This window comes from Durio zibethinus, chromosome 7 (assembly GCF_047325235.1).
Source record: "Durio zibethinus cultivar Kanyao isolate XHJ-2024 chromosome 7, ASM4732523v1, whole genome shotgun sequence".
NCBI classification, from domain to species: Eukaryota; Viridiplantae; Streptophyta; class Magnoliopsida; order Malvales; family Malvaceae; genus Durio; species Durio zibethinus.
The window spans coordinates 11,613,425-11,638,395 of NC_143168.1; the positions used below are offsets into that span (position 1 = coordinate 11,613,425).

The 24,971-nt window shown below is 33.7% G+C and overlaps 3 protein-coding genes across 12 annotated transcripts; 2 read left to right on the top strand and 1 right to left on the bottom strand.

Annotated features, from left to right (window-relative positions):
• Positions 1 to 2,301: 2,301 nt before the first annotated feature.
• LOC149517991 (uncharacterized) lies at positions 2,302 to 4,618 on the bottom strand. Its single transcript, XM_089764324.1, has 5 exons — positions 4,581 to 4,618; positions 4,321 to 4,411; positions 3,209 to 3,440; positions 3,010 to 3,143; positions 2,302 to 2,799 (listed from the first exon to the last, which is right to left on the bottom strand). The coding sequence occupies exons 1-5, from the start codon at positions 4,616 to 4,618 to the stop codon at positions 2,302 to 2,304; spliced, it is 993 nt and encodes a 330-aa protein (XP_089620450.1).
• Positions 3,961 to 8,237, top strand: LOC111276709 (vesicle transport protein GOT1). Of its 7 annotated transcripts, none has more exons than XM_022862458.2 (7): positions 3,961 to 5,226; positions 5,372 to 5,429; positions 6,619 to 6,710; positions 6,817 to 6,897; positions 7,012 to 7,109; positions 7,206 to 7,287; positions 8,006 to 8,237. In XM_022862458.2, exons 2-7 carry the CDS (start codon positions 5,399 to 5,401, stop codon positions 8,042 to 8,044), a joined length of 423 nt encoding a protein of 140 aa, XP_022718193.1. In that variant the 5' UTR covers positions 3,961 to 5,226; positions 5,372 to 5,398; the 3' UTR covers positions 8,045 to 8,237. The 7 variants fall into 7 exon arrangements, with proteins under 7 accessions (XP_022718193.1, XP_022718197.1, XP_089619605.1 ...); XM_022862462.2 differs by having other exon boundaries at positions 4,224 to 4,322; XM_089763479.1 differs by having other exon boundaries at positions 4,232 to 4,462.
• Positions 8,238 to 9,072: 835 nt separating this feature from the next.
• LOC111276710 (SCY1-like protein 2 B) lies at positions 9,073 to 23,688 on the top strand. 4 transcript variants are annotated; one of them, XM_022862464.2, is made up of 14 exons: positions 9,073 to 9,789; positions 12,646 to 12,750; positions 13,224 to 13,334; positions 14,300 to 14,482; positions 15,210 to 15,336; positions 15,905 to 15,966; positions 16,092 to 16,178; positions 16,587 to 16,673; positions 17,911 to 18,024; positions 19,014 to 19,142; positions 20,433 to 20,495; positions 21,038 to 21,199; positions 22,043 to 22,161; positions 22,350 to 23,688. In XM_022862464.2, exons 1-14 carry the CDS (start codon positions 9,298 to 9,300, stop codon positions 23,305 to 23,307), a joined length of 2,799 nt encoding a protein of 932 aa, XP_022718199.2. In that variant the 5' UTR covers positions 9,073 to 9,297; the 3' UTR covers positions 23,308 to 23,688. The 4 variants fall into 4 exon arrangements, with proteins under 4 accessions (XP_022718199.2, XP_022718201.2, XP_022718200.2 ...); XM_022862466.2 differs by lacking the exon at positions 19,014 to 19,142; XM_022862465.2 differs by lacking the exon at positions 16,587 to 16,673.
• The last annotated feature ends 1,283 nt before the right edge of the window (positions 23,689 to 24,971 follow it).

Genomic DNA, 24,971 nt, shown 5'->3' on the forward strand with positions numbered 1-24,971 from the left:
AGGTGAGCTGAGTGATGATCAAATTATAAGAATTAAAAATTGAAATGAATAAAAGATGAAGTGGAAACATCAAACCGACCATGAACGAATCCTAATAAACGTAGAGCAGATATGGCTTTAGTCTATTAGTGACTCGGTCTGATAAGTTTGGCGTTATTATACTGTACCCCTCTTTAGAAAAAAAAGAAAGTGGTATCAAGAGCATGAATGTGATAAGCCGAGCATAAGTTAGGATAGTCTTCTGGATTTGTCTTGCCCTTTAGCTCGCTCATCATGTCCTTAGGAATCTTGTGAAGTTATACAGAGTATATACAATGACCTTGATGCATTCATCTTATTCTATAAGACTCTCATTCATTATCACTTTCTCTACTCGAAATGTTCTCTTTCTCTTATTCTTCCTTGGAACCCCCTTCGTCAGAAGAATTTGACTATTAGGTGGGAGATAGATCCTGAGAAAGAGCAGTGAATGAAAGTAACTCGATCTCAAAAAAAGAAAAACAAGGTGGAAACCTATCGGTAGAGGATGAGATGTCTAAAAAAACTTATTGATAAGGAAAAGTAAAAGTGACAAGAGGTGAGAGAAATCAAACCCTAGAAAAAAAAAAGACCAAAAAGGAAGAAAGGTTGACCATAAAAGATGGACCGACTTGAAAAACAGGGAAAACAGGTGAATTTTGAAGTTCAAAGTTGATCTGAGCGCACAGCTTTTTCGTACTCAAAACTTGCTCGTCTATTTCTCGAGCATTCTTTTTATTACATCGTTACACTTTCTTGGACATCTGGTTGAACCAACAAGCCTTCTTTTCATAGTTGCGGCCTTTAATAATAGGGGGATAAGGTTGTCATCCTGCTGCCCTCACTGACCTTCTTTTGGCTCTACCCTATAACTCAACCTCTCCAAAACTTGTACTAGAAGAAATTATTAGAAATACATACTAAAGTAGGTGCAGAAAAAATTTTAAAGGCTAGAAAACTATTAAAATAAAAAATTTTTGGTCGGATAAAAAGAAAAGAAAGTAAAAGGTGGAAGCTAAAGCCTTACCAACCCTTGATATGGATGAGCTGCATACCAAATGGATTACACGTTCTACGTCATGTGTCGAAGAATGAACTAGTAAACATAATTTCATTTGTCTGTTTTAAATTTTCCTGTTCAAATCACCTCTCTTCTTATTTAATACTGTCAAACCAACCTAATTGGACGAACCCTAAGATGGGCCATATAATTCAGACAGCTGTCAGGAGTAAACTGAGAGCTCAGTTCACTTTCAGGATCCAAAATAGAGGTTTAAATCTAAATTTTTGAAAGAAAATATAAGTTTCACCATAACCAGATAAACTCTAGCACTTATCTTAAATCACCCCAAACAATTATCACCTCAGTAATCTTTAAACCAATTATGCACTCAATCCAAACACACACATACAATATCAGATAACTGCCAGATCGGACCAAGGCTCAAAGCTAGTCATCATCCAAAATTGACCTTCCCCTTTAATGTCGATCTTCGACAAACCAAGTTGCCAATCTATTCTTTCAGCCAATCTATCCCATATTGAAGACATCGATAATAAATTTTTTATCTGATACTCAGAACGTCTGATGGGGAGACAGAGTGTTAGGGGCATTTGATGGTTAAAAAGGTATAATGATTTTTTCCTCTCAAAACCTATAGTAGACAATAAGGGACATCTTCATCATTTGTGCCAACGTAATATTGTGAGTGCCACCTCAGCTTAATCCTATATTAGTCGTTCCTTTATGGTCTCCCTCAACTTACCTATAAATATGAAGATTCAGGCACCATGAAACCAAGTTCATCCCACTCATTTCTTTTTTTCCTTCTTATTTTATTGCCGATCTCATCTTTATTGATATGCTCATCGAAGAGAAAACACAAGGAATACCTCATGCCTTTATCTCTAATTGTCATTCCCTTCTGTACTTATAGAAATACATTCAGGTTGGTGCTCAACACTAACAATACAATTTCTTTTTAAAGAGAACTTGTATGCTAAATCAAATTTGATCAGGAATTCACACAATCCAATCCACAACTTTAAGCTATTGAATAAAAAAAAACTAATCTAAATTGAATTAAATTTAGTTTAAATCTATTGAATCCATCTATCAAAAGTTGATTGAACCTTTGATTTAATATTGACTTTTAAGATTTTGATTTTTTTTATTTATATATTTTTTAAATGCTTTTATTTGACTTGATTTCTTTTTCTTCTTTAGATTAGAAGTATTTTTAATAAGCAAATCAGTAAGAGCCTGATGTACATTCCTCAATTTTAGAGAAGTGGACAGTGATCGAGTCCAATTTTTATTCGAGAGAACAAAGCCACACTTGCATTATCAGGGATTGCAACTTGTGATGAAATACCTCTACCATAGTTAACAATCGGACCATTTTTAAGCCAGTTGCCAAACCACAAGCATGTATTTTTCCCATCCCCAATCCTGTGTTTCAAGAGTGTAATGGCTATGCTCCTTGATTTAAGAAGTTTCCTCCAATGCCAGCTGTAGTCTTGAAGGCCGGCAAGGTGCCAAAAACTTCTCCTCAAACGATAGGCTTTTATCCATGCTACCCTAAGAAAGCGTCTTTGTGCAAAAGGTGACCAAATATGTTTTAGAAGGCATGCATTGTTCCAGGTTAACAAATCTCTTAAGCCAAGTCCTCCTTCCCTTTTACGATAGCAAGTTGTTTCCCAGCTAACCTTTGCTCCCCTACCATTCCCTTCCCCGCTTTCCATAAAAAAAGAGCAAATCTGATTTACCTTCTTGATAACCTTCATAGGGAAAGGGAACATCTTACACCAGTAATTCTAAAGGCTGAACAACATTGATTGTAATAACTGTAGCCTACCAGCATATGAGAGTCTCCGGATAACCCAACTATGAATTCAGAGTAATGATTTTCTCTGTCACTTCTTCTTGAAAGAAAGAGGAACTCCCAAACATTAGACTGACAGATTTCCCTATCTAAAACCAATATTTACTTCGATTTCCTGAAGCTCAGCAATAGCAATGTTAGCATGGAAAAGTTCAGTTTTGGCAGATTTCAGTTGCAATTCAGATGGAGTATAAAAATCATGAAAAATAGAGAAGATTTGCTGGACAATTTGTGAATATCCTTTCATGAAAATCATAAGATCATGATCCCTAAAACATAGATGATTAATCTTAATTTTTTGCAACCAGGATAATAAGCAAGTAGACCTTGAGAGCAGCAATCATTTAACAAACAAGATCGAACTTCCATAACCATCACAAAAAGGTTGGGTGAGAATGGATCACCTTGCATAACCCCTTTGGCACCTATAAAATAGCCTACAAATCCTCCAGTCAATGAAATGGAGAATTTGGTAGTAGTAAAACAATTTTGCAACCAATTAAAGAAATTTCTGGAGTAACGAATAGCTGCCAATGCCTATGTTTGCAATTTCGAAATCCTATTGTCTTAACTCTAATCAAATTGAATATTGTATCTTTAATTGAGATTTAACTTTAATATTAGATTTTGAATTGAGCATATGATCAAAAAACTTATTTATTTAATTGAGATTTGACTCAAATTTTAGATCTTGAATTGAACATTTAATCAAAAAATTATGTACAGATTTACCACTTATAATTTTTTAATAAATTTTATATTATTTTAAATTATAATTAATTAATTGTAGAATAATGATATTAAATGGTATGCTACCATTTTTTTTTCACCATTAAAACAAACGGACAAGTGGTATGCTTTCAAACTCTTTTTTCAGAATAATTTTTTTTTTTTTTGTCCGTCACATGAGAGGAGTTTTGAAAATAAATAAAGATGATATATATATATATATATATATATATATAAAACACTCATCAATATAAAGATTAATTTCTTGGTCGATAAAATAAAGACTTCTATTCCATAAAATGATGGGGACCAAAAGAAGAAGCTAAACAATTTTGATTGATCAAAGCTTGGGCTACATATAGACCTTTAATAACTCGAAAGAAATTTATATTTTTTATTTGAAAATTCTTTTATTATAATTGAATTGGTTTTATTTTCAATAATTTTAATTATGAAAATTATATTGTTGTTGATGAATAGTATGGCTCATCTTCAATGCCTACATTTCATGATCATTTTATTTTCAAATAATCGAATTTTCTTAAATGTTTTCCTTTTAAAATTTTTTTAAATCATAAATTTCACCATAATAAGCGACCGATTTTTAATTTTTTCTCTTTCTTCTCTATATTTCATTCTCTCTGAACTCAGACCATCGTCTACCACCACTTAGACCGCCGTTCGTCACCGGTAACGAGCAAAAGATACATATTTTCTTCCTATCATCCTTCCAAACACTGTAATGAGTTTTATTTTTTGAAAAAAAAGCCCTTTTTTCCCTACAAAGAAAGCAAAAATATTAAAATATTAAAATCTTAGATCTGACACCGGTAACCACCAAAAATACCTCTTTCTCTTCCTCTCATCCTCCTAAAAACTTTAATCGTGTTTTTTTGAATATTTTTCTGTGCAAAAAAAAAATCTAAAAATCTGCGAAATTTAAGATACGGCGCCGTACGAAGGTTCACAGTTGCTGTGGTACCCATTTTCTGATTTCTGGTGGCTTTTTTTTTTTTTTTTTTTTGCTGCTGCCATCGATCTACCGCTCCTAAACACTTTGATTTTTGCTGCCGAATCAATCTGTGTGTGTTTCTGTTTGGAAATTTTTGGAGAATTTTTTATGGTGATCTTGTTTAGGATTCAGTTATAAGGTAGTTTTTATTGTTTTAAGACAGTTTGTATGATCGATGAAGAATTGAAGAATTTGTGTGCTTTTTTTTTACTTTGATCTCTATAATTTCAACTTTGATTGCTGGTTTTGATTGATGCTTTTGTTAATTAGCTCTGAAAATTTAAGTTGAAGAAGAGGATTTTTTTTTTTTTGGGTGACATTTATTAAATAACACCGTTACAAAACAGAATAAGATCTCAGGGTGTTAAATGAAAAGAAAAAAAGCTCAAGGGTGATAAGTGAGAAACCATTACACCTCAGGGGTGAATGTGTGGAGTTTACCCTATTATTTATTTATCTCAACTTCTTTACGCTATCTCCCGGCCCTCTTCTCTCAATTCCTATTTCTCCATTGCTCTCGCATAGGTCTCTCTCTTCTTTCTCTGTTTGGTTACCGAGCAAAAGTACTTTTTTTTTCTTTCGGTAAACAAAACGAAACTTTCTGATTTAATTTATTTCTTTTGATGGAGGCTCTACTCTTTTAGATCTGTATTTAATTATTAGATTCTGTTTTCTCGTTTGTAGATTCTCACATGATTCAATTTTTTCTTTGTTTTGCTCTTTGAAGGTTACAGGCATCTGAATAATCAGCAAAATGGTTTCCTTTGAAATGAACGACCGAAAGAGTGAGCTTTTATGTTCATTTTTTTGTGCTTTCTTTGCTTCTTTTCATTCAATTAACGCATCTATGAATCTGTGATTTTTGTGAGACTTCTGTTGATTTGGTAATTGAAATATGATACAATGTGCAATCCCTAGAAATTTTAGTGCAATACAAATCTCTAGACTTGGTTCTTTTGATTCACTCTTCCGATTTCTGTTGGTTATCATACATGTTAGTTCATTTTTAGAACTGCTTCTAAGTTAGGAAGCTATTTCAAGTGTTCATTTTATTTTACATTAAGGCAATTTGGGAATGCTTTGAGGTGCTAATTTATTTCAGACTTTTAAATATGTTTGATAAAGTCAATGGAACATATTGCCTTACAAAGATTTTTTTTTTAATCATTTATTTATTTATTTTCCAACTCAGTATCTTAAGAGCAGATAAAAGTGGAGAATGAAACAAGTATTGCGGCAAGTTATGTGGAGTTATCAAGAGGAGGTTTTTTAAGAAGCAAATATATTCTAAGAAATTGATGCTAGCCAAACCGCTAAAAAATTTTACTAGTGGATCACTGTTTATCACATTCGGTATACTTATATAGAAAAGGATTTTTAATTGATATGTTCCCACCTTCTCAGTCGTTAAAGTTCAAATAGATGAGGTAGTTCAATACTATGCAGTTCTAATTGTTAACTTTATTAAAGGAAGTGCTTACGATGATATTGTTTAAGACTCACTAAGTGACAAACACTCATGCATGTGGATTTTGTATGGAAAATGCTAATTAAAAAGTTTAGAGTTATGGAACTTTCATAGTACTATTGCTAAATGATCTTATTATATGTAAATAACATATGAGATGATTTGGTGATAAGTAAGACTTTACCAGGACCCCAGCTATATGGAATATGGACTTTTTATTTAACTCTGATTTTTGTCTAGAACCTAATCTTTTTAGTTTAAAACTAAACCTGTTTGCTGAATAAATTATGTGTTTTGTTACATGGATTATTGTGATTGAAATTGCTTGGAGGCAAGTAGTAGTGCTTTGGTACTCTAATATTTGATTCACATGGACTTAGCAATTGGAGAAATGTGACTTTGTTTGTTATCAATGTTTTGAGGAAAAAGCCAAACTAGAAACTTTTATGTTCATTTTTATTCAGTTAACTTTCATACGTATTGATATCTGAAATTATGAAAAACAGAAATTGGGCTGGGATTAACGGGATTTGGCATATTTTTCTCATTTCTGGGAATAATCTTCTTTTTCGATAAGGGATTGCTTGCCATGGGAAATGTAAGCTAACTTTTATTATCTTTTTGTCCTCTTTGCACAACTATTTTCGTTTTCCACTTTGAATCATGCTTGATTAATGCTGCCTTATTTTTTTCCTGTTAATCAGATCCTTTTCATATCAGGAGTGACCTTAACCATTGGTCTGAGGTCCACCATGCAATTTTTCATGAAGCGTCAAAATTTTAAGGTTTGATTTATTCTCTCTCTCTCTCTCTCACACACACACACACGCGGGCGCGCGCGCGCACACATTATGTATGCATCTCTTATTTTCTTTAAGATCTGTTGCTACTGAATGCAGGGAACAATTTCTTTTGGTGTTGGCTTCTTTTTTGTTGTCATTGGATGGCCTATCTTTGGCATGATATTGGAGGCATATGGATTCATTGTGCTCTTTAGGTCTAAATTAATTTTTCATTATCTTGATTTAACACAAATTCTTGGCTTTTGTTAATTTTGGAGCTTCTTAATTAGCATTCCCTTTTTATTTTGCAGTGGCTTTTGGCCGACACTGGCAGTGTTTCTTCAGAGGATACCTATTCTTGGTTGGCTGCTGCAGCAACCATACATCAGATCGGTATGTTTAGTTTCGAAGTCAAGTAAATTTTCTTTTTAACTCATAAACTGTCTGCCAGACATGCATGCTTTTAATCTATTATTTTTCTAGTTCTTGGTTGGTTGTTTACTTGATTTAAATTAGTGTAATAGTTTAAAAGCATCCTAGAACAGTTCTAAAATTTGAAAGACCAGCGATTGTGATCTTTAGTGATCTGAGAGTATTAAAGAAGGCCAATAAATTCTCTAAACCTAGGTTCACATTAATATTTATGACTAGCTCCAAGAGGTGAAATTTGAAGCCATTTTGTTGTGCATTCAATATGTGAGCAACTGAAGCAGCATTCCTTCAACTTGCTGCAAGGGGATGGTTTAATAGTTCAATATGACTGAGACTGGAATAATTGGAAAGATGAAATTATAGAACCAGAGCTAATATTGGATTGTTTTGTTCATTTATTGAGATATTTTCATCCCAAGTTTAAGCAAATGTTTATTTAATATAAATCCATGATGTAGCGGGAGGTAAAACATAAGAAAATGAGAAAACTTGTGAATATGTTCATAATATTGCCAGGTGCACATTTAGGTGCTCATGTCAGGCACCTTAAGGCAATGATCAGTCTTTGTACACTAATGCCTGACTTGATAAGTTCCAGGTCCGTTGATATGACTCCTTTGAACTTGGTTGTTTAAGGAAATTATTGAACTAACTTTGGTCCTCTTTCTTCTTGGTGCAGTTGTTCGACCGATACCGGGGCAGGAGGGTGCCTGTGTAAGCCCATCTATCAGAGAAAGTGGAACAAGTGATAGGCTAGTTGACTTGTAAGTCTTTGTAGAATACTGGTTGGAAGAAGGCCTCTTTTTCCTTTTTAATTTTGTTCAGACGGTGATGATGTAGAAAATCAGTGTTATAATTTTTTGATTAAAGAATAGAAAAAGAAAATGAAAAACTGAAGTAATTGTGGTTACTCTGAGCAACTCTGTGGGCTCTGCCTTTCTGTAGACGGCGTTGCTGGCTGAACGACAGAGTCGACCAATCAAGGTCGAATTACACACTTGAACTCCATTGGTGGATTCAATTGAGACTCATAAAATGGAATTTTTCAGGGAAAAGAGTAGGGTCCCAAAATGCAACTTACATCTCGTCTTCTCCCAACTTTTAATGGGTCCTTAAAGAGTTTTGGTTAAATTGTAATCCGTTTTTTAGCAGTGCACTAATGCACTAGCTAAATTTGTTCTTATAGCAGCTGCTGTTTTTATTTTACTTAATATTTTTATCTCTACAATATTGTTAGGTCAAATTATGTGAATTATTTTTTTATTTATCAGATCGTATGAATCAGTTTAGTTAAAATTCAAGCCCTTTTGCACAAAACTAACATCAACTCAAATGTACTTGTTTAATTAAAACACAACTAATAAAACGACATCTGTCTAAAAAATGTTTAGATTGCAGTTGAAACAAGCTTTAACAAATATTTAATTTATAAAAAGAAAACTACATCTGTTTAAAAATATTTAAAATTTTAGTTGAATAATATAATTTATAAAAAAATGTTTATTTAATTTTTTTTGTATGAATTGAATTACACATATTTAAAAAAATGTTATTTTAAAAATTTTTACAACTAGATTGTATTCATTTATTTATTTTCGAGATTCAATGATATAATTAAATGGTTTGAGATGGTTTTTTTTTTTTTTTTTTTTAGAAATGGTTTATTTTTTATTGATTAAAATTAGACCGTGTCTTCTGGTATTATTCCTAAGCTAATAAATCAATCAACGAACAAAAAAAATGACTAACCAACAGCCAATTAAATAGACAGACGAAAGAGAGAGAGTTGAGAGAGAGACAGAGAGACAGAAACTGGAAAGCAAGAAGCATAGTTTTTGATCCAAAGAGATCTTTCTTTCTTTCACCTCCGTCCTTCCTCCGTCGTCTTCCGAAATTCAATTCATTTTTCAATACATGTATTAATATTTTCATTTATTTTTATTTCTTCCTCTAAAAGCAAAAAAAAAAAAAATGTCAATCAACATGAAAACCCTAACTCAAGCCCTCGCCAAAACCGCTGCGGTCATCGAGAAAACCGTCCAAACTACCGTTCAGGAGGTTACTGGACCCAAAGCTCTTCAGGACTATGAGCTCCTTGACCAGATCGGCTCCGCAGGACCAGGGCTTGCCTGGAAGTTGTACTCGGCCAAGGCGCGTGACGGAACGCGTCCCCAGCAGTATCCCACGGTTTGCGTTTGGGTTCTGGACAAGAAAGTGCTCTCGGAGGCACGGGCGCGTGCGGGCCTTTCCAAGGTGGCGGAGGATTCTTTCTTCGATTTGATACGATCGGATGCGGCCAGGCTGGTGAGGCTGAGGCATCCAGGAGTGGTCCACGTGGTCCAGGCATTAGATGAAAATAAGAACGCGATGGCGATGGTTACCGAGCCATTGTTTGCGTCGGTGGCTAATGCGCTTGGGAATGTTGAGAATGTTGCCAAGGTTCCTAAGGGCCTCGTAGGGATGGTACGTGCTCTACTGTCTTTTTCATGATTAAATTTCAACTTGGTTCAGTTTCAATTTTTGAATTACTCCATTGTTTGTTCTTAAATGGTTATAGTTTATCCAAATCTGTGAATCTTTCTCCATAAACTAATTTGTGTACTACTAGGTGATACTGTAAATGGCGATTTGTAATTTTTTACATAATTTACTAAATAAGTATTTCGAAGTTAGTCAATATTACCAATATCAATTTGGATTCATGGATAACTTAGCAATGTGCTTTCTTTTGTTTTATATCAACGGAGTTGTGATCGCAATATGCCTTTAAAGTTAAAAGTGAAGTTGTATAAAACAACTATAAGGCCTGCATTACTGTATGGAACTGAGTGTTGGACTGTCAAGAAACAACATGAGAAGAAAATGAACGTAGTGGAAATGAGCATGCTTAACTTGATGTGTGGTAAGACTAGAAGAGACAAAATCAGAAATGAAGCAGATTCGAGAAAAATTAGGAGCAGTCCGAATTGAAGAGAAGATGAGAGAGGGCCGTTTGTAATGTTTTGGACATGTGAAACGTAGGCCTAGCTGCGCATTAGTTAGGAGAATTGAGTCTCTAGATCTAGGAGAGATCAAAACATCTAGAGGTAGACTATGAAAGATATGGATGCAAGTAATAAAAAACGATATGATGGTTAAGGAATTAGATGAAAAGGTGGTTATTGATAGAAACGAGTGGCGCAAGAAGATTCAAATTAAACCTAACTTGATTCTTTTATTTGGTTTTTCATACAGCCGACCCCAGAGTATGGGATATAAGGCTTAGTGTGTTGTCGTTGTTCTTGTAGTTGTGGAAGTATCGGAGTTTTAAAAAGAATAGTTGCTAAAATTAAGTGATAGGCATTTTGGACTAGGAGTGACAAATATGGTCTGTTGCAAGTGCTGAAGGTGGGTTTACTTGCTGGTGAAACACAGTTCAATTTTGTATTTAGAGGCAAAAAGTGTCGGGCAGTGAGGAAAGAGGTTGCTGAAATTTTCTGCCTGGTAGATGGTAGGGTTTAATTGAAAGTTGAGAGGGGGGGGAATTGGTTAGAAAATATTTGCAATGTTTAGAGGGTCTGAAGGATAGGAAAAGTTTATTGTGGAGGGATTTCAAAGGAGAAGGGGAAACTACCCTCAGATATGTGTTTGCTGTACTTACTGAAAGGAAATTTTGAAAAAACATGTATTGAAGTTATCCAACAACCTCTTAGTATTCTATGTCATCATAGGTCTCGAGTAATCTGCAATTTGAAAATAGAGATAGGGAAGCTTTACTAATATAGATTGGATTAGAGATTAAATCTTTAACTTTTAGAAATCATAGCCAACTTTTAAGAAAATGGTCAAATCATAGTATTAAGATTCTATAATCAGGTTCTGTTTTTAGCAAAACAGAAAATCGCTAATACTTGTGGCTGCTATAAACCATTTAATGAAGTATCGAATCAATGATTTGGGTAACTACCAATAAGATTTTTTTTCTTGGATCATGACTTCTTTGTTGTTGCACAGCCCATAAATTGTTGCCCCGTGTTCTTTCAAAAAAAAAAAAAAACAGAGAAAACCTAATTATAGCCCCTCACTTGAAAAGAGAAAAACATTTATTTAAACTAGTTATTGATGCACTATTAAGTATTATAAGTTTTTTTGTAAAGGCAAAAGGGAAGAAAAGGAATAATCAATTTGTTAGATAAAAACTTTAAAATCTGAAATGTACTTTTGAGAAAATTAAGAACAAAAAGCTAAGCTAAAATTGTTAGCAGTTGTTACCTAGATAAATCTTGTTACCCAAGCTTCCTGCATCAATGCTTAGTTGCTTACTCGGTACAACTTATGTAAAATTTAAATTTAGTGATTTGTTCACAAATACACCTAGAGGGACAATGCCTTTTGTAATTAAGCTGGAAATGTTCTCTTGCAAAGTTATTGTGTCTATGATGATTCAACAAAGGTATAGATAGGTCTAAAACTTAGTGCGTAATCTAAGCCTTAAATGGCAAGTTATTTTATTGTTGCTTCAATTTTAATATCGTATTAGCTACATTAATCTTTTTCCTAAATTGAGGGGAAGGAGGAAAAAGCACAGAAACATAGTATAAATTTCAGCTTGGGCTTTCACCATTCTTAATTGGACTTTGGCCTGCATTGGATATACGCAGATATTTGATTTCCACTTGGTCTGAGCCTTAATGAATCAAACAGTATGTTGGAAAGTTTGGAGGTGGAAGAGAGTAGAGTGAATGGGTGGAAAGATTACTAGAGTGGAGTTGATTAGTAAAAAGAATATTCTTTTTAACTTTTTTCAGAGTGGACAGAATAGAAGGTTAAAGTTGTAAGTTTATGGGCTGCAACTACGATAACCTGTTTTGAGATTGTTATTAAATATATTTTTAATGGTTTAAAGGGAATCAAAAGCAGAAATCTTGAATTGGAATACGTTCAAATCTTTTTGATAATGGGGAATTTAAAGTGACCTTTTGAAAGGGTTAGTTTCACTGTCCAGCAATATCCTATCCCTTTTCAGAAAAATTCCCAAATAGGATAAGGGTAAAAGTTTTTACTCCCTTTCACTATCCTTTCCTCCATGTCCCCTCTACATGAACACATTGCAACAACATGGAGTTACTGCTAGGTGGAAAGTGAACCCATTTCTTTCTTTCTTTTGAACATTGGATTTGCCTGTGTCTATATTTGACACATCTTTATATAAGATGAAAAAGTTGTTTTTAAGGATTTCATTAGGAATGCTGAGCGTTTGAATTATGCACCAACATGTTATGTCTTCTCCTTCATATTCTTTATAACTATAGCAAACTTAAAAGTGTTTTTGCTTTGCAGGAAATGAGTTTGTTGGAGGTGAAGCATGGTTTGCTTCAGATTGCAGAATCCTTGGATTTTCTTCATAACAATGCACGCCTTATTCATCTGGCTATATCACCTGAGGTTACTTCTTTACTTTTTTTTTTATTTTCCTAATTTCTACTAATATGATCACTGATAATGCTTCAAAATCTTTGTTTCTCTTTTTCACATTGTTATTTTGATATGCTCTTATAAGAAATAGTGACATTTTATGAGCTATCTTCTATGGAGTGTTTTATCCTCATATTCCTTTTGATTTTTCAGATTTTTCTTCATTTTCAAGTTTTAGTAGGTTTAGGTCAACACTTCCTTTTTATATTTTTGTTTTTTTATCCTCTTATTCCTTTTGATTTTTCAAAATATTCTTCCTTTTTAATTTTCAGTAGGTTTAGGCCAACAATTCTTTTTTATTTTTTTGTTTTCTTCTTTTCATAATTTCTTGATTGTTGAATAGAGAGTATTATGTGCCTTTTGAGACTGCAGGATAGGTTATTGTGGATAGGGAACATAACTGCTGAATTTGTGTGTCTAATGACTGATTTTGTACTTTGCAGAATGTCTTGATTACATCAAGTGGAGCTTGGAAGCTTGGTGGGTTTGGTTTTGCTATCTCGACAGATCAGGTCTCTAGTGATTTGGCTAATGTGCAGGCCTTCCATTATTCTGTAAGTGAAAGTTCTGATATTTTAAGGGTTGAAGGGTGGGCGGAGTTTGGGAAGAAATGCTAGGTTCGTGCCACAATACTCTTTCTTGTAACCAAATAAAAAATGATAATGCTTTTCATATTAATTCAATTCCTTGTACTTGACCAAACTGAAATCAAAACATGAAACAAGGAAACCAATATGAAGTAAAACCCATTTCCTCTAGTTATGTTGCTTTGACTCTTCATTTTCCATTAAGGGTGGGTGGAGTTTGGGAAGAAATGCTAGGTTCATGCCACAATACTCTTTCTAGTAACCAAAGAAAAAATGATAATGCTTTTCATATTAATTCAATTCCTTGTACTTGACCAAACTGAAATCAAAACATGAAACAAGGAAACCAATATTAAGTAAAATCCATTTCCTCTAGCTATGTTGCATTGACTCTTCATTTTCCATGAAGTGTCCATGTTTGACACATATATGACAGATATGGGCATGGAGGTCTAATTGTCATGCACATGTCTTACACTCACCTTGGAGTATAAGTAACATAGTCTAGTTCACTATTGATAATTTAGTTAATTCTTTCATTAGGTTAGCCTAAGCGATGTGGATATCCATGTCATGTGTTTTTGTGTTCTAATATATGTCATAGATGTAGAATATGGTCATACATGAATTAGCTTATTTATTACTGTTTTTGTATTTTGGAATTCCATTTCAACTCCATTCTTTAGCCACGTTATTGGCTTTGGTGTCAATGCTTCTATTCTAAGTAATTTTCTTCTACGTTTTAGGCTTTGCTATCTTCTGTGTATTATTCTTTTTTGACTTGTTGGCTACATGGCGTTTTCTATTAGCAAATATGAGTATGCTCCTTATGATTTTTTATCGAGCCATTCATCATGATTGATGGATTTACCATGCTTGCAATAATGATCCATATTTAGCTATTATATTCTGATTTGATTTGGTCTGTGCAGGAATATGATATTGAAGATTCTGTCATACCTCTTCAGCCATCATTGAATTACACTGCACCTGAATTGATTCGTAGTGAAGCATCTTCAGCTGGATGTTCTTCTGACATTTTCAGTTTTGGATGTCTTGCCTACCATTTAATTGCTCGGAAGCCTTTGTTCAACTGCCACAACAATGTCAAGATGGTACGTACCTATTTAAAAATTTATCCTTTTGCCATTGCCTATAAAATTGGTCCTGTTTTTGTTTTCTCTTAACAAGAAAAACCACTTTCCTATCAGGTTTATTTTCTGGCAAGGGGTTTTTCTCTCATTTTTGGATGCCTGTTACCTTTTTTATAGAAAAAGAAATTCATTAAGATAAACTTAAATCAGGATTAAAAAATTGGTAGGGAGAGGCCTCTACGATAATCTCTGTTCCTCTGCATCACATGTAACTTTAGCTAAATTATGAGCAAAGAGATTAGCACTTATCTTAACATGAGAGAACTGACAACTATTACATTCCAAAGATAAATCCAAAATGTCGGAAATAATACCACCCCATTCCCAAAATGTTGATCTCTGTTTAAAAATTTCCTTGATGGCCAGCATTGAATCACTTTCAAAACATAGTCATAAATCCATGTTTCATTGCCAGCTCTAACCCATAAAGTATAGCCTTCATTTCTGCAAGGAAGGGAGAAGCAATAGGTTGTTTTTATTTTTGTCCCCTACATCACATGTTGAATTTATATCCCTTTGCAGCAAACTAGACTTATGTTGCGCTTTCTTTTTTTCTATTTGGCTTTTTAATTTTTTTTGTATAATAATAATAAAGTTAGCATATTAACATGTTTCTGCTTCACTGCTTTAGACTCTTTTAATCTGTTTTAAAGTACTAGTGGTTGATTGTTGTGTTTCTTTCCTGCAGTATATGAATACATTGACATACTTATCCAATGAAGCCTTCTCCTCTATCCCACCAGAATTAATCCATGACTTACAGAAGATGCTCTCTGCAAATGAATCTATCCGGCCATCAGCACTGGATTTTACTGGTAATAATGGGAGCCTCATAGACCTTGTCATTTATTTTATATGTCCTCAGAAGAAAAAAGGAAAAGATTTTCAAATAGCAGAATTTGTTTCCCAAATGCAAGTTCTCTTAGAGTAATTTTAAGAGAATGGTTTGGGGTGCAATCATCTCTCTACTATGACTTGTACTGTGTTCAGTGATCACAGAGTTGCCGGGAATAGCAATTAAGCATGAGTTAAAATCGCTGTTTATTGTAAATATGAACTTCCTCTCAAACGAAAGTGGTTCTGTTTTGAGTTGGATGCATGATGTTTGTGGTGTTAATGAAAGGCTTGGGCCATTACCATCAGCTACTTAATCACTGCATGGTATAAAAGTTTCTCTCATCTTAGATGGTCTTGTGCTCTCCTTTCTCGTATCTATTTTTTACTCTCATATCAGAGATGATTAACTTGGATGATGTGTAGTTAAATTAAAGCAAATGCCATGAAGTATCCTGTCAGTTCCACGTAGTTATTACTGAACTGGCAAATAAACTCTGCAATTTGGATTAATTTATTGATTGTGAATTTTATGTATTGTATTTGCAGGTTCTCCATTTTTCAGGGATGATACTAGGTTGCGTGCTCTTCGCTTCCTCGACCACATGCTTGTATGCATTTGAATTTTTGCTTGTATAAAACTTCCTCATTAAATGCAGTCATCTATAAATAACTTGCTAGAAATAAGTGCTATGAAAATGCTAAATTCCTGGGTGACAATTTTGTTTCCTTACAGGAAAGAGATAACATGCAGAAGTCTGAGTTTTTAAAAGCTTTATCTGATATGTGGAAAGATTTTGACTCCCGTGTGCTGCGATATAAGGTTTGAGATCTTTTTTTTCCTCTCTTAAGTACTGCATTCCTAAATTTGCTTAGTGTATAATACAAATTTCAATTTTAATTACCATTTTAGTTGTTAAACATGAGTCTGCCTTTAAGGATATTTGGGAAACTAAGTGAAGAAATATTGGAAAGCAGACTTGTTTCTGATTTCTTACAGTGATTTTCATATGTGCATTCTCCTTCCCTCCTCCCAGCCTCTTTCCCTCTCATGGGGTGGTCCATTAGATATTCTTCAAGATTTTCAAGTGTCATCTGTCTACCTTTTTTTTTTTTTTGTTGCCATTTAGGCTTCACTGAGCTCTAAGAGTAGTATTAGTGGTTCATTTATATTATCTATTGCATTTGGCAGACAAAAGCAAGTCAAGTGAATATGATTTTCTAAATGCAGGTACTTCCGCCTCTTTGTGCAGAACTAAGGAATTTGGTTATGCAGCCAATGATTCTCCCTATGGTTCTCACAATTGCACAGTCACAGGTGCTTGATTTGCTCTTTATCAGGTTTCGGAGTACCAACAGAACGCATTTTTTATTATTTGTGAAAATTGCTGGGAGTCTATGTTGGCCTTTGAAGTATCTTCATGCTAACCTTTCTAGATTAGTTATTAAAAAAGGAATTTTTTTTATATTTTCAACATGCTAGATATTTTCTTTCTAAAACGTAAATTAACCTTTTCCTTTTTAATCAAGCTCTGTGTCTGGGACTTTTACCTAAACTGACCACAATTAGTTTTATGAGATATAATGTGTAGTATGAGTTTCTCTCTGTCCTACTGTTTCTTGGTCAACAACTTTTTATTTTCCTTAAATTCTTTATGCCATCTACTAAATATTTTCATAAGAAACAAAATTTCATTACTAAATAAGATACTTTAATGATTTCTGAATTGTCTAATCATGACAATAACAATGAATTAAAACTATGAAATAGCATGTATGATGTAAATGCATAAATGCTTAAATATATGTTATGAAAATTTATAATGAGAGTTGTTATTTACATTAAAATAAGCATATTAAGGTTTTGAAGCATGATCTATGAAGTAATACGAAAAAGCACACTTTGCTCTATTTAGGACCATGTCCCTGGTTATGAGTAAAGGAAGGTCTCTGGGACTAGTTTATTCTCATGAAAATAAAATTAACACGTAGCAAAAGCCTAACAAGTGCAAGCGATGTGGAAACCATATCTCTTTCTCTCACAAACACACAAATGCACACACACACTTTCTGTTTAATAAAATGGGGATGACTTGCTAAGTGCTTTAACTAGATTCTAAATGAGATGATAAATGGGTAATTTCTTTTAATGTTGCTGAAAATTATCATACTGACTTCTACAGACATTTGGATTATACATTGAGCTGCTTGCAACGTCAATAAATTCAACATTCTATCTATTGAATGCCAAATATAATACAACTCCAATCTAGAATGTTAAACCATGTTTATAGTTTCTCTCCAAAATTTGTTGTGCATTTGATTGGATTGCAGTCATGCACTTTACCTTCTCCTATTTGAAGTTTGTTTGAGCTTTATCATTGGGTAATGTGGAGGAAATTGTTGTCTCTTAATTCATCTCTTGTTCTCTGTTAACAAAATGTGAATAAAGTGATAAATCCTTTAATACTGAATATCCATTATATTCATATCTAGAATAATCATACTTTCTATCTTGTTTGAGCAATGAACTGATGGCTTGAAATGTATTGCAGGATAAAAATGATTTTGAGTTAGTTACGGTGCCAGCTCTTATGCCTGTCCTGAGCACTGCTGCAGGAGAGACCTTGTTGTTGTTGGTTAAGCACGCAGAGCTTATTATCAACAAGGTAACTAAAGTAGCATGCTCACTGAAAGAATGTTCTCAAGGGTCAATATTTCCAATTCTTTTGTTCTTTAAATCTGAGGATAAAATGGTCTAATTTTGTTTGTGTGAATAAGGTTACAAAGTATTGTTGTGACTAATGTTTTAAGTACTAATAAATAATTGGTAAAAATCTGAATTTGGTCCCTCTAATATCTCAATTATGTGGTTTTGGTTCTTGTACTTTGATTTTAATGAATTTAATCCCTTTACTTTATAGAAAGTCAATTTAAGGACAATTGATAACAATGTCAAACTTTCTTCATTTAAATTTGACTGTGTGGCTTTTTTGTTAATGACTAATATATATCGCGTAACCCAAAATTAATCTAGCTCAACATTTCAGGTAATTACTTAAATTCCATGTCATTCAAATTAAAGACAAAATCTCAAAATTGTTATCAATTGTTTTTAAATATACTTTTAATTAAAGTACATAGAATAAATTCATTAAAATTTTAGTAGAGGGACTAAAACAACAAAAGTGAGATAGTAAAAGGACCAAATTTAGACTTTAACTTAAATACTTAATACAGTTATGAGGCATTCCTCCTGAAAATATCATTGCTAAAAATTTTTCTGATGCGTTACAGAATGATGCATTTACACATCTATCATAACTATGGTCTTTAGCTAATGAACCTATCAGTGCATATAATATGTGTACTTAGAATTCTATTGTTAGTCATCTTTTGACTGCTATTAACTAGCGGGTTGCTGAAATCTGTGGTAACATGGAGAAAATCATGAAAATGAAGAAGCTTGATATCATAATTGTTTTCAGATGTGCCATTCAATTTTATTGGGCTTATGTCTTACACTTCCCCTCTATAGTAATTGCTGATAAGGCTCCTCTATGAAATGGCACTGTCATGTTTACCATTTTCTTCAGATGCTTGTTTTCATCATGAATCATACTCAATCATTTAATTATAGTTATTCCAATAACTGTAGACAAATTTGGAGCACATAGTATCCCATGTATTGCCCATGCTTGTTCGAGCTTATGATGACAATGATCCTCGCATACAAGAGGAAGTTTTGAGAAAATCTGTATTCCTTGCCAAGCAACTTGATGTGCAGGTGATTCTCAATTTTTTTTTTTTAATGGATTGTCATTTGAGAAGTTTACCTTCTCTATATTTGTTGTATGCAACAAGACTGATCATAAGTGCATTGTGCATCTGTTAGAAGATAATCACAGATGTTACTGGATTCCTTTTGACCGGGAAATTATTTATGTTTGTTATTGGCTATTGGGTATTAGAAAAAAGGGATAAAAATCCGTTGTACCTTTTACTGTTAGATGATGTAAATTATCCCTAGACTATAGATTCTAAGAGGAATGTATGAATTTTACACTTAGTTTTCATCTTTTCTTTAGTTTTTAAAAGAAGTTATTCATCACACCTTTTTTCCTTAGCTGCATTTTCTATGGATTTGAAATTAATCAAATGTCAAGTTGTCTAAGTATAATGGGTGAAGAGACGAAAACCTACAATTTTGCCCTTGTTAGGCTTTTTTCTTGAATAATCGTACCTGAGTTTTTATTAATTACTCAACGCTTGACCAACTTGCTCTATCTATCTCATTGTTCTAGGGTGTGTTTGTTTCTTAGAAGCTATCTATTCTTCCATGTTTTCTTTATCTTCTTGACTAATTTAATATGATGGTTTGTGTCACTAAATGAAGTTTTAATAATAAACAGAATTCCTAGAATATCCAGCACTTTTTAGTTTACTTTTGTTATTCAACTTTTACAATGCTGGATCTCTAAGTTTACTTTTGATGGTTCTCTTTATTTAAAAGCAAGGACCCTGATCTAATGGGCAAATAAATTTTCTCCAGAGCAGGAGTTTCATTTCCATTTTATCGTCATAGTAATGGATGTTCAACCTATCATAAATTATATTCAGTACCTTGAACACCTTATTAGTGGATTTTACTTCAAAACACTCTTTGAAAAGGGAAGCATCATCTTATCTTATATGTTTTGAGTTCTTCTTTTTGGCTATTATATTCTTGTTGATATTTCATTATAATGAAGGTACTAAACAAGTAACAACAGGTCATTTAGGATTATTTTTATGCTTTACTGCTTGTGAGACAAGCTATTATGGCCTCATAGTGGATTTTGTTCAAGTATCTTTAAGGTCTTCTGAGTGCATTGCAGTCTTTTGAATTTCTTATTTTAATATAATAAAATATTAATATGTATAATGTGAAATATGGATTATCAAACACATTTTATGTTTCATCTATATTTTTTAGTTCTTTTTCTTTTCTTTTTTTTTTTCTTTATTATATTCCTGATGATATTCCTTATGTTAAGGTACTAACTTTATATTTCAAATTATTTTTTATGCTGTTCAGCTTGTGAAACAAACCATTCTACCTCGCGTTCATGGCTTAGCTCTCAAAACAACAGTTGCTGCGGTATGTTTGCATTTTTTTTTTTTGTAATTAGCTTAATATTAACATATATGGTTATGATTTGTTAGATGTAACAATATGACTAAAAACTTCTATGTCATATCTCATGTTACAAAAATGCCATCTGTGATAATTTGGCCTGCGTCAAATACATTAGTTAGTGCTGCTTTAGGTTAACTTAGTGTTTCCTTCTGCATTACCACTGCTAGTTTCCTGAAAAGACATCTGTGCCTCTAAGAGGAATATGAATTTAGGTCATCCATAAAATTTGAGTGTAATGGAAAAGGAAGAATGTTCTCAGTGAAATGTGTCTTCATTGTTGTATTTAGGAAGACATCTAAATTCTAATTTCTTCATTCTTGTCATTCAATATTATTCAAAATGCTCGTCAGAATTGAGTGAAGCAGCAGACACATCTGTTTCTCAAAGTTTGTATTTTTTGAAAATTTTTAAGCAGTTTTAAAGTGCCTTTTAAAAGAACATAGCTATTCTATTTCTATTAATTTCAATTACATTTTTCTGAACCTCTTGGTTTCTTTGGGCAGGTCAGAGTCAATGCTTTGCTATGCTTAGGAGAATTTGTTCACACTCTTGATAAACATGCTGTACTGGATGTCTTGCAAACCATTCAACGTTGTACAGCTGTTGACCGTTCTGCTCCCACTCTTATGTGTACCCTAGGGGTTTCAAACTCAATTCTCAAGCAGGTAATGATGCACTCTATTTTTTGTTGCCTAAGTTGTTTTTCATTGGTACTAGATTGTTGCCTATGATTCACTTAGGGTTCTTTTACTTGGTAAAGGTTATTTTAGAGTAGATATTTGATGAAAATGTACAAAAACTTTTTATCAGTATGAACAAATAATGCATATTTTCCCAAAAGAGTAACTTATAACTTTTAATAAAAACTTGTAAGAAATGAATACAAAATAGTACCTATTGTCAACAAATTCATTCAATTCGACTTCTTGATGCATAAACTGAAAATAAAAACTTAATTTCAAATGATTCTTATACATTTACAAAGTATTGAAGCATAAAAAAAGATCAAACTGAAATAGAGCTTTTAAATATATAGAAAGTACAATCATAATTGCTATTTATGCCTGAAGAGTTGAAATGAGTACTCCAAAAGAGCATATATTGACATGAACAATTTGGATTAGATTCCTTGGTATTTATACTATATCAATAGATATGAATATAGAGTCAAAATATTAAACTTAAATGACACTAAATGCTAAGTACATCTATCCACAATTAATTGAGTTGATGGATACCATAGATTCATGAATATTTAAGTTCCTTTTTTTTTTTTTGCCTAAAAATGAATGACTAAGTTCATGAATAATTACATTCATATTACTTAAAATAAATTAAAAAGTTAATTAATATAATGTAGAAACTGTTCATGGCTGCCTTGTGGCAGCAAATGGATCCTTTCCAGGGATGATTTTGATATAATGTATGTATGTGTATAGATAGATAGATGTTTGAAACTCCTGGTGACTTAAAGTTCATTATTTGCCTTTTCCTTTCATCTTGTTTAGTATGGAGTTGAATTCGCTGCAGAGCATGTCCTCCCTCTCCTCACACCTCTTCTCACTGCCCAACAATTGAATGTTCAGCAGTTTGCCAAATATATGTTCTTTGTCAAAGACGTTCTCAGGTGTAGTTGTAATTGTTGTTCTTGCTTAATTCCCTCGGAACTTATTTCTCTTTAGACCTGTCTGATTTCGTTGCAAGAAATGAAAATTTTTTTCTCTCACTCACTGATAGATAATAGTCAGTAGTACTATTATTATGTTACTACTTTCTTATGAACATGTTGTGATTCCTAATTTTGTTGCAACTCAGAAAGATAGAAGAAAACCGGGGGGTTACTTTAACTGATTCTGGAATCCCAGAGGTAAAATATGCTACTACTGCCAATGGGCTTCGGTCTGAAGCCTTGAGCAAAGCAAGTGGTACTTCGGCTTCAGCAAAGAGCAGCCCAGCATGGGATGAAGACTGGGGCCCTACTACTACCAGAGGAGCTGCCAATGCCAGTGCCACTGCCCACCAGCCTCCAAAAAACAATTTATCCTCTCACTCTATTTTGGGTGATAAATCAATTCTATCAGCACCCAGACAATCACAGTCCTCCATGATATCTACTGCATCTAGCCAGCAAACATCTGTATCTTGCGCTGTGGTTGAGATCGAGTGGCCTCCTCGTGCATCTTCAGGAATAACTGCAGAGTCAGGCCATGGCGAAAAACAATTAAATGTTGGAACATCATTGCCATCAAATTTTGATGATTTAGATCCTTTTGCAAACTGGCCTCTGAGGTCTAGTGCCTCCTTAAATGATTCTGGGACTGTCAACAATGGTACCATGCGACCAGCCACAAACAATTATGGATCCAGTTCCATCACAATTACCCCAAGCAACATGAACTACCAAACAGATAACAGCAACAGTTGGGCCTTCAGCAACCAAAACTCTGGGGAGCTACTAAGACCTAATCATGGGAGTTCAACTTCGAATACAAGTATTTTGAACAGTGGGGGTGTCCAGAACTCTATTGGATTCTTGAAACAGAACCAGGGGATTTCAGCTTCGATGGGTTCTTCGTACAATAATCAGAAATTAGCAGATCTTGGGTCTATTTTTGGTTCTAGCAAGAATGAGCAGACTGCCCCAAAACTTGCACCACCACCCTCAACAGCTGTGGGTAGAGGAAGAGGCCGAGGAAGGGGAGCAAATTCTGCCTCAAGGGCTACTCATGCTAGACCAACATCCGAACAGCCACCTCTTTTTGATTTACTTTGATAGGTGGGGGTTGCTTTTATTAGAGGAAGATAAAGATGAGAATTTTTGGATGTGGCTTCATAGAGTTGCCATACCACGTACAGAACTTTGCCAGATTCTGCTGAAAGCTGTTGGCCCTGGAAGTAAATTTATTTTTCTAGGGTTGACGGTCATCTGTCTATTGTGGATGGCGTTGTTTGTTAGATCATAGCTTTATTATGGGCTTGTTTGTAGCCTATGTAATAGACATCCATGTAACAGGGTACGTGTTTTTATGTTATAAAATTTTGTGTTGTCTCTCGACTTTTTTGAAGTATCTGCAGCTGCATATTGTAATTGTTGAGACATTTCACTGATTTGATTGTGAATTAATTAATAAAGGAGGTTGGAATATTTGAGTCACTAACTATTGAAGGTTCGGAGACCTTAATTTTGGTTATCAGGGGGGAATACTTTGGGCTTTGCAAAATAACGAACTGGGATTGGTCATAATTAGGACTACTCATGAGAATCTGTTATTGTTAAATTTCACTCTCCAAGTAGGGACAGAAGCAGAAACAAGATTTCTCTCAATTATATCAAAGTCCTCTACCTTTTACAGCCATAATAATAATAATAATAATAATAATAACATAAATCAATGTGATTATGAATCTATCATCTTTTGCAATTGAAAGAGCATCAAAATTGTGACACCAGAATGTCTAGGGACTCCAGTACCAAGTAGAAAAGAAAAGGAAACATATATCCTAAGCTATCTATCTAAGACTATTCGATTTGTTAACGATGACTGTTTGTCACTGGAGCTTCCCAGGACATGTTCAAGGATAGCCATCTTCTTAAGACTGTTGATAAAGAGCACCGCCTTTCGATCTGTCTTGAGACAGATAAAACAATCTCGTATCCATCATAATTAATGTGACTCCATGCCTTGTGCTATAGCCAGTTCCACCAAAATTGTATATGTTCATGTATACTATATTCAAGAACGAGTCCCCACTGCTTACGCTGTATCCTGTGAAAATCAATGGCTTCTTCAATATCATTCTTGAGTCTAACTCTGCATAAATGCCATTTGGTCATGCTCATTCTGCCCGGCGAGCCTATATATTGCAGGTAAAAGTTTTCGTTGGCTGTAGGTAGTATGTAGCCTTCCCTTCAACATAAATTTCAATAATACCTTGAAATTCGTCAGGATAAGCATGTATTGTCGCAAAATCAATTTCCTTGATAAGATTGTCGATAATAAAATCTGTGCCAACTTGGAAACCAGGATTGATCAAGTGATCTATTTGGCAATGAGTCTCCATAGAAATCTTCCATGCCTATTACCGACAAATGCTTGTTGTCAATGGATTTTAGATATGTTGCATTGCCTTTAACCCATTCCTGTCATATCAGCAAGTAGAATTTAGTCACAGAAACAAGTAAAATCCATATTGAAAAAAAAAATTAATATATGTTCTGGCAGGGAATATATATATAGTATAGAGTAGGCATTCATTTACACCAACCTCAAATATATATATATATATATATATTCCCTAAAGTTTTATGGACCCCCTATTTAGATTTTATGGTTTTACCAGAGTAATCAACTTGGCAGCGAGGTTGATTTATTAGTTCCCATGCCATAATTGCTGGGTCATCTTTATATGGGATTCTTGTAATTGAATTGAATCTTG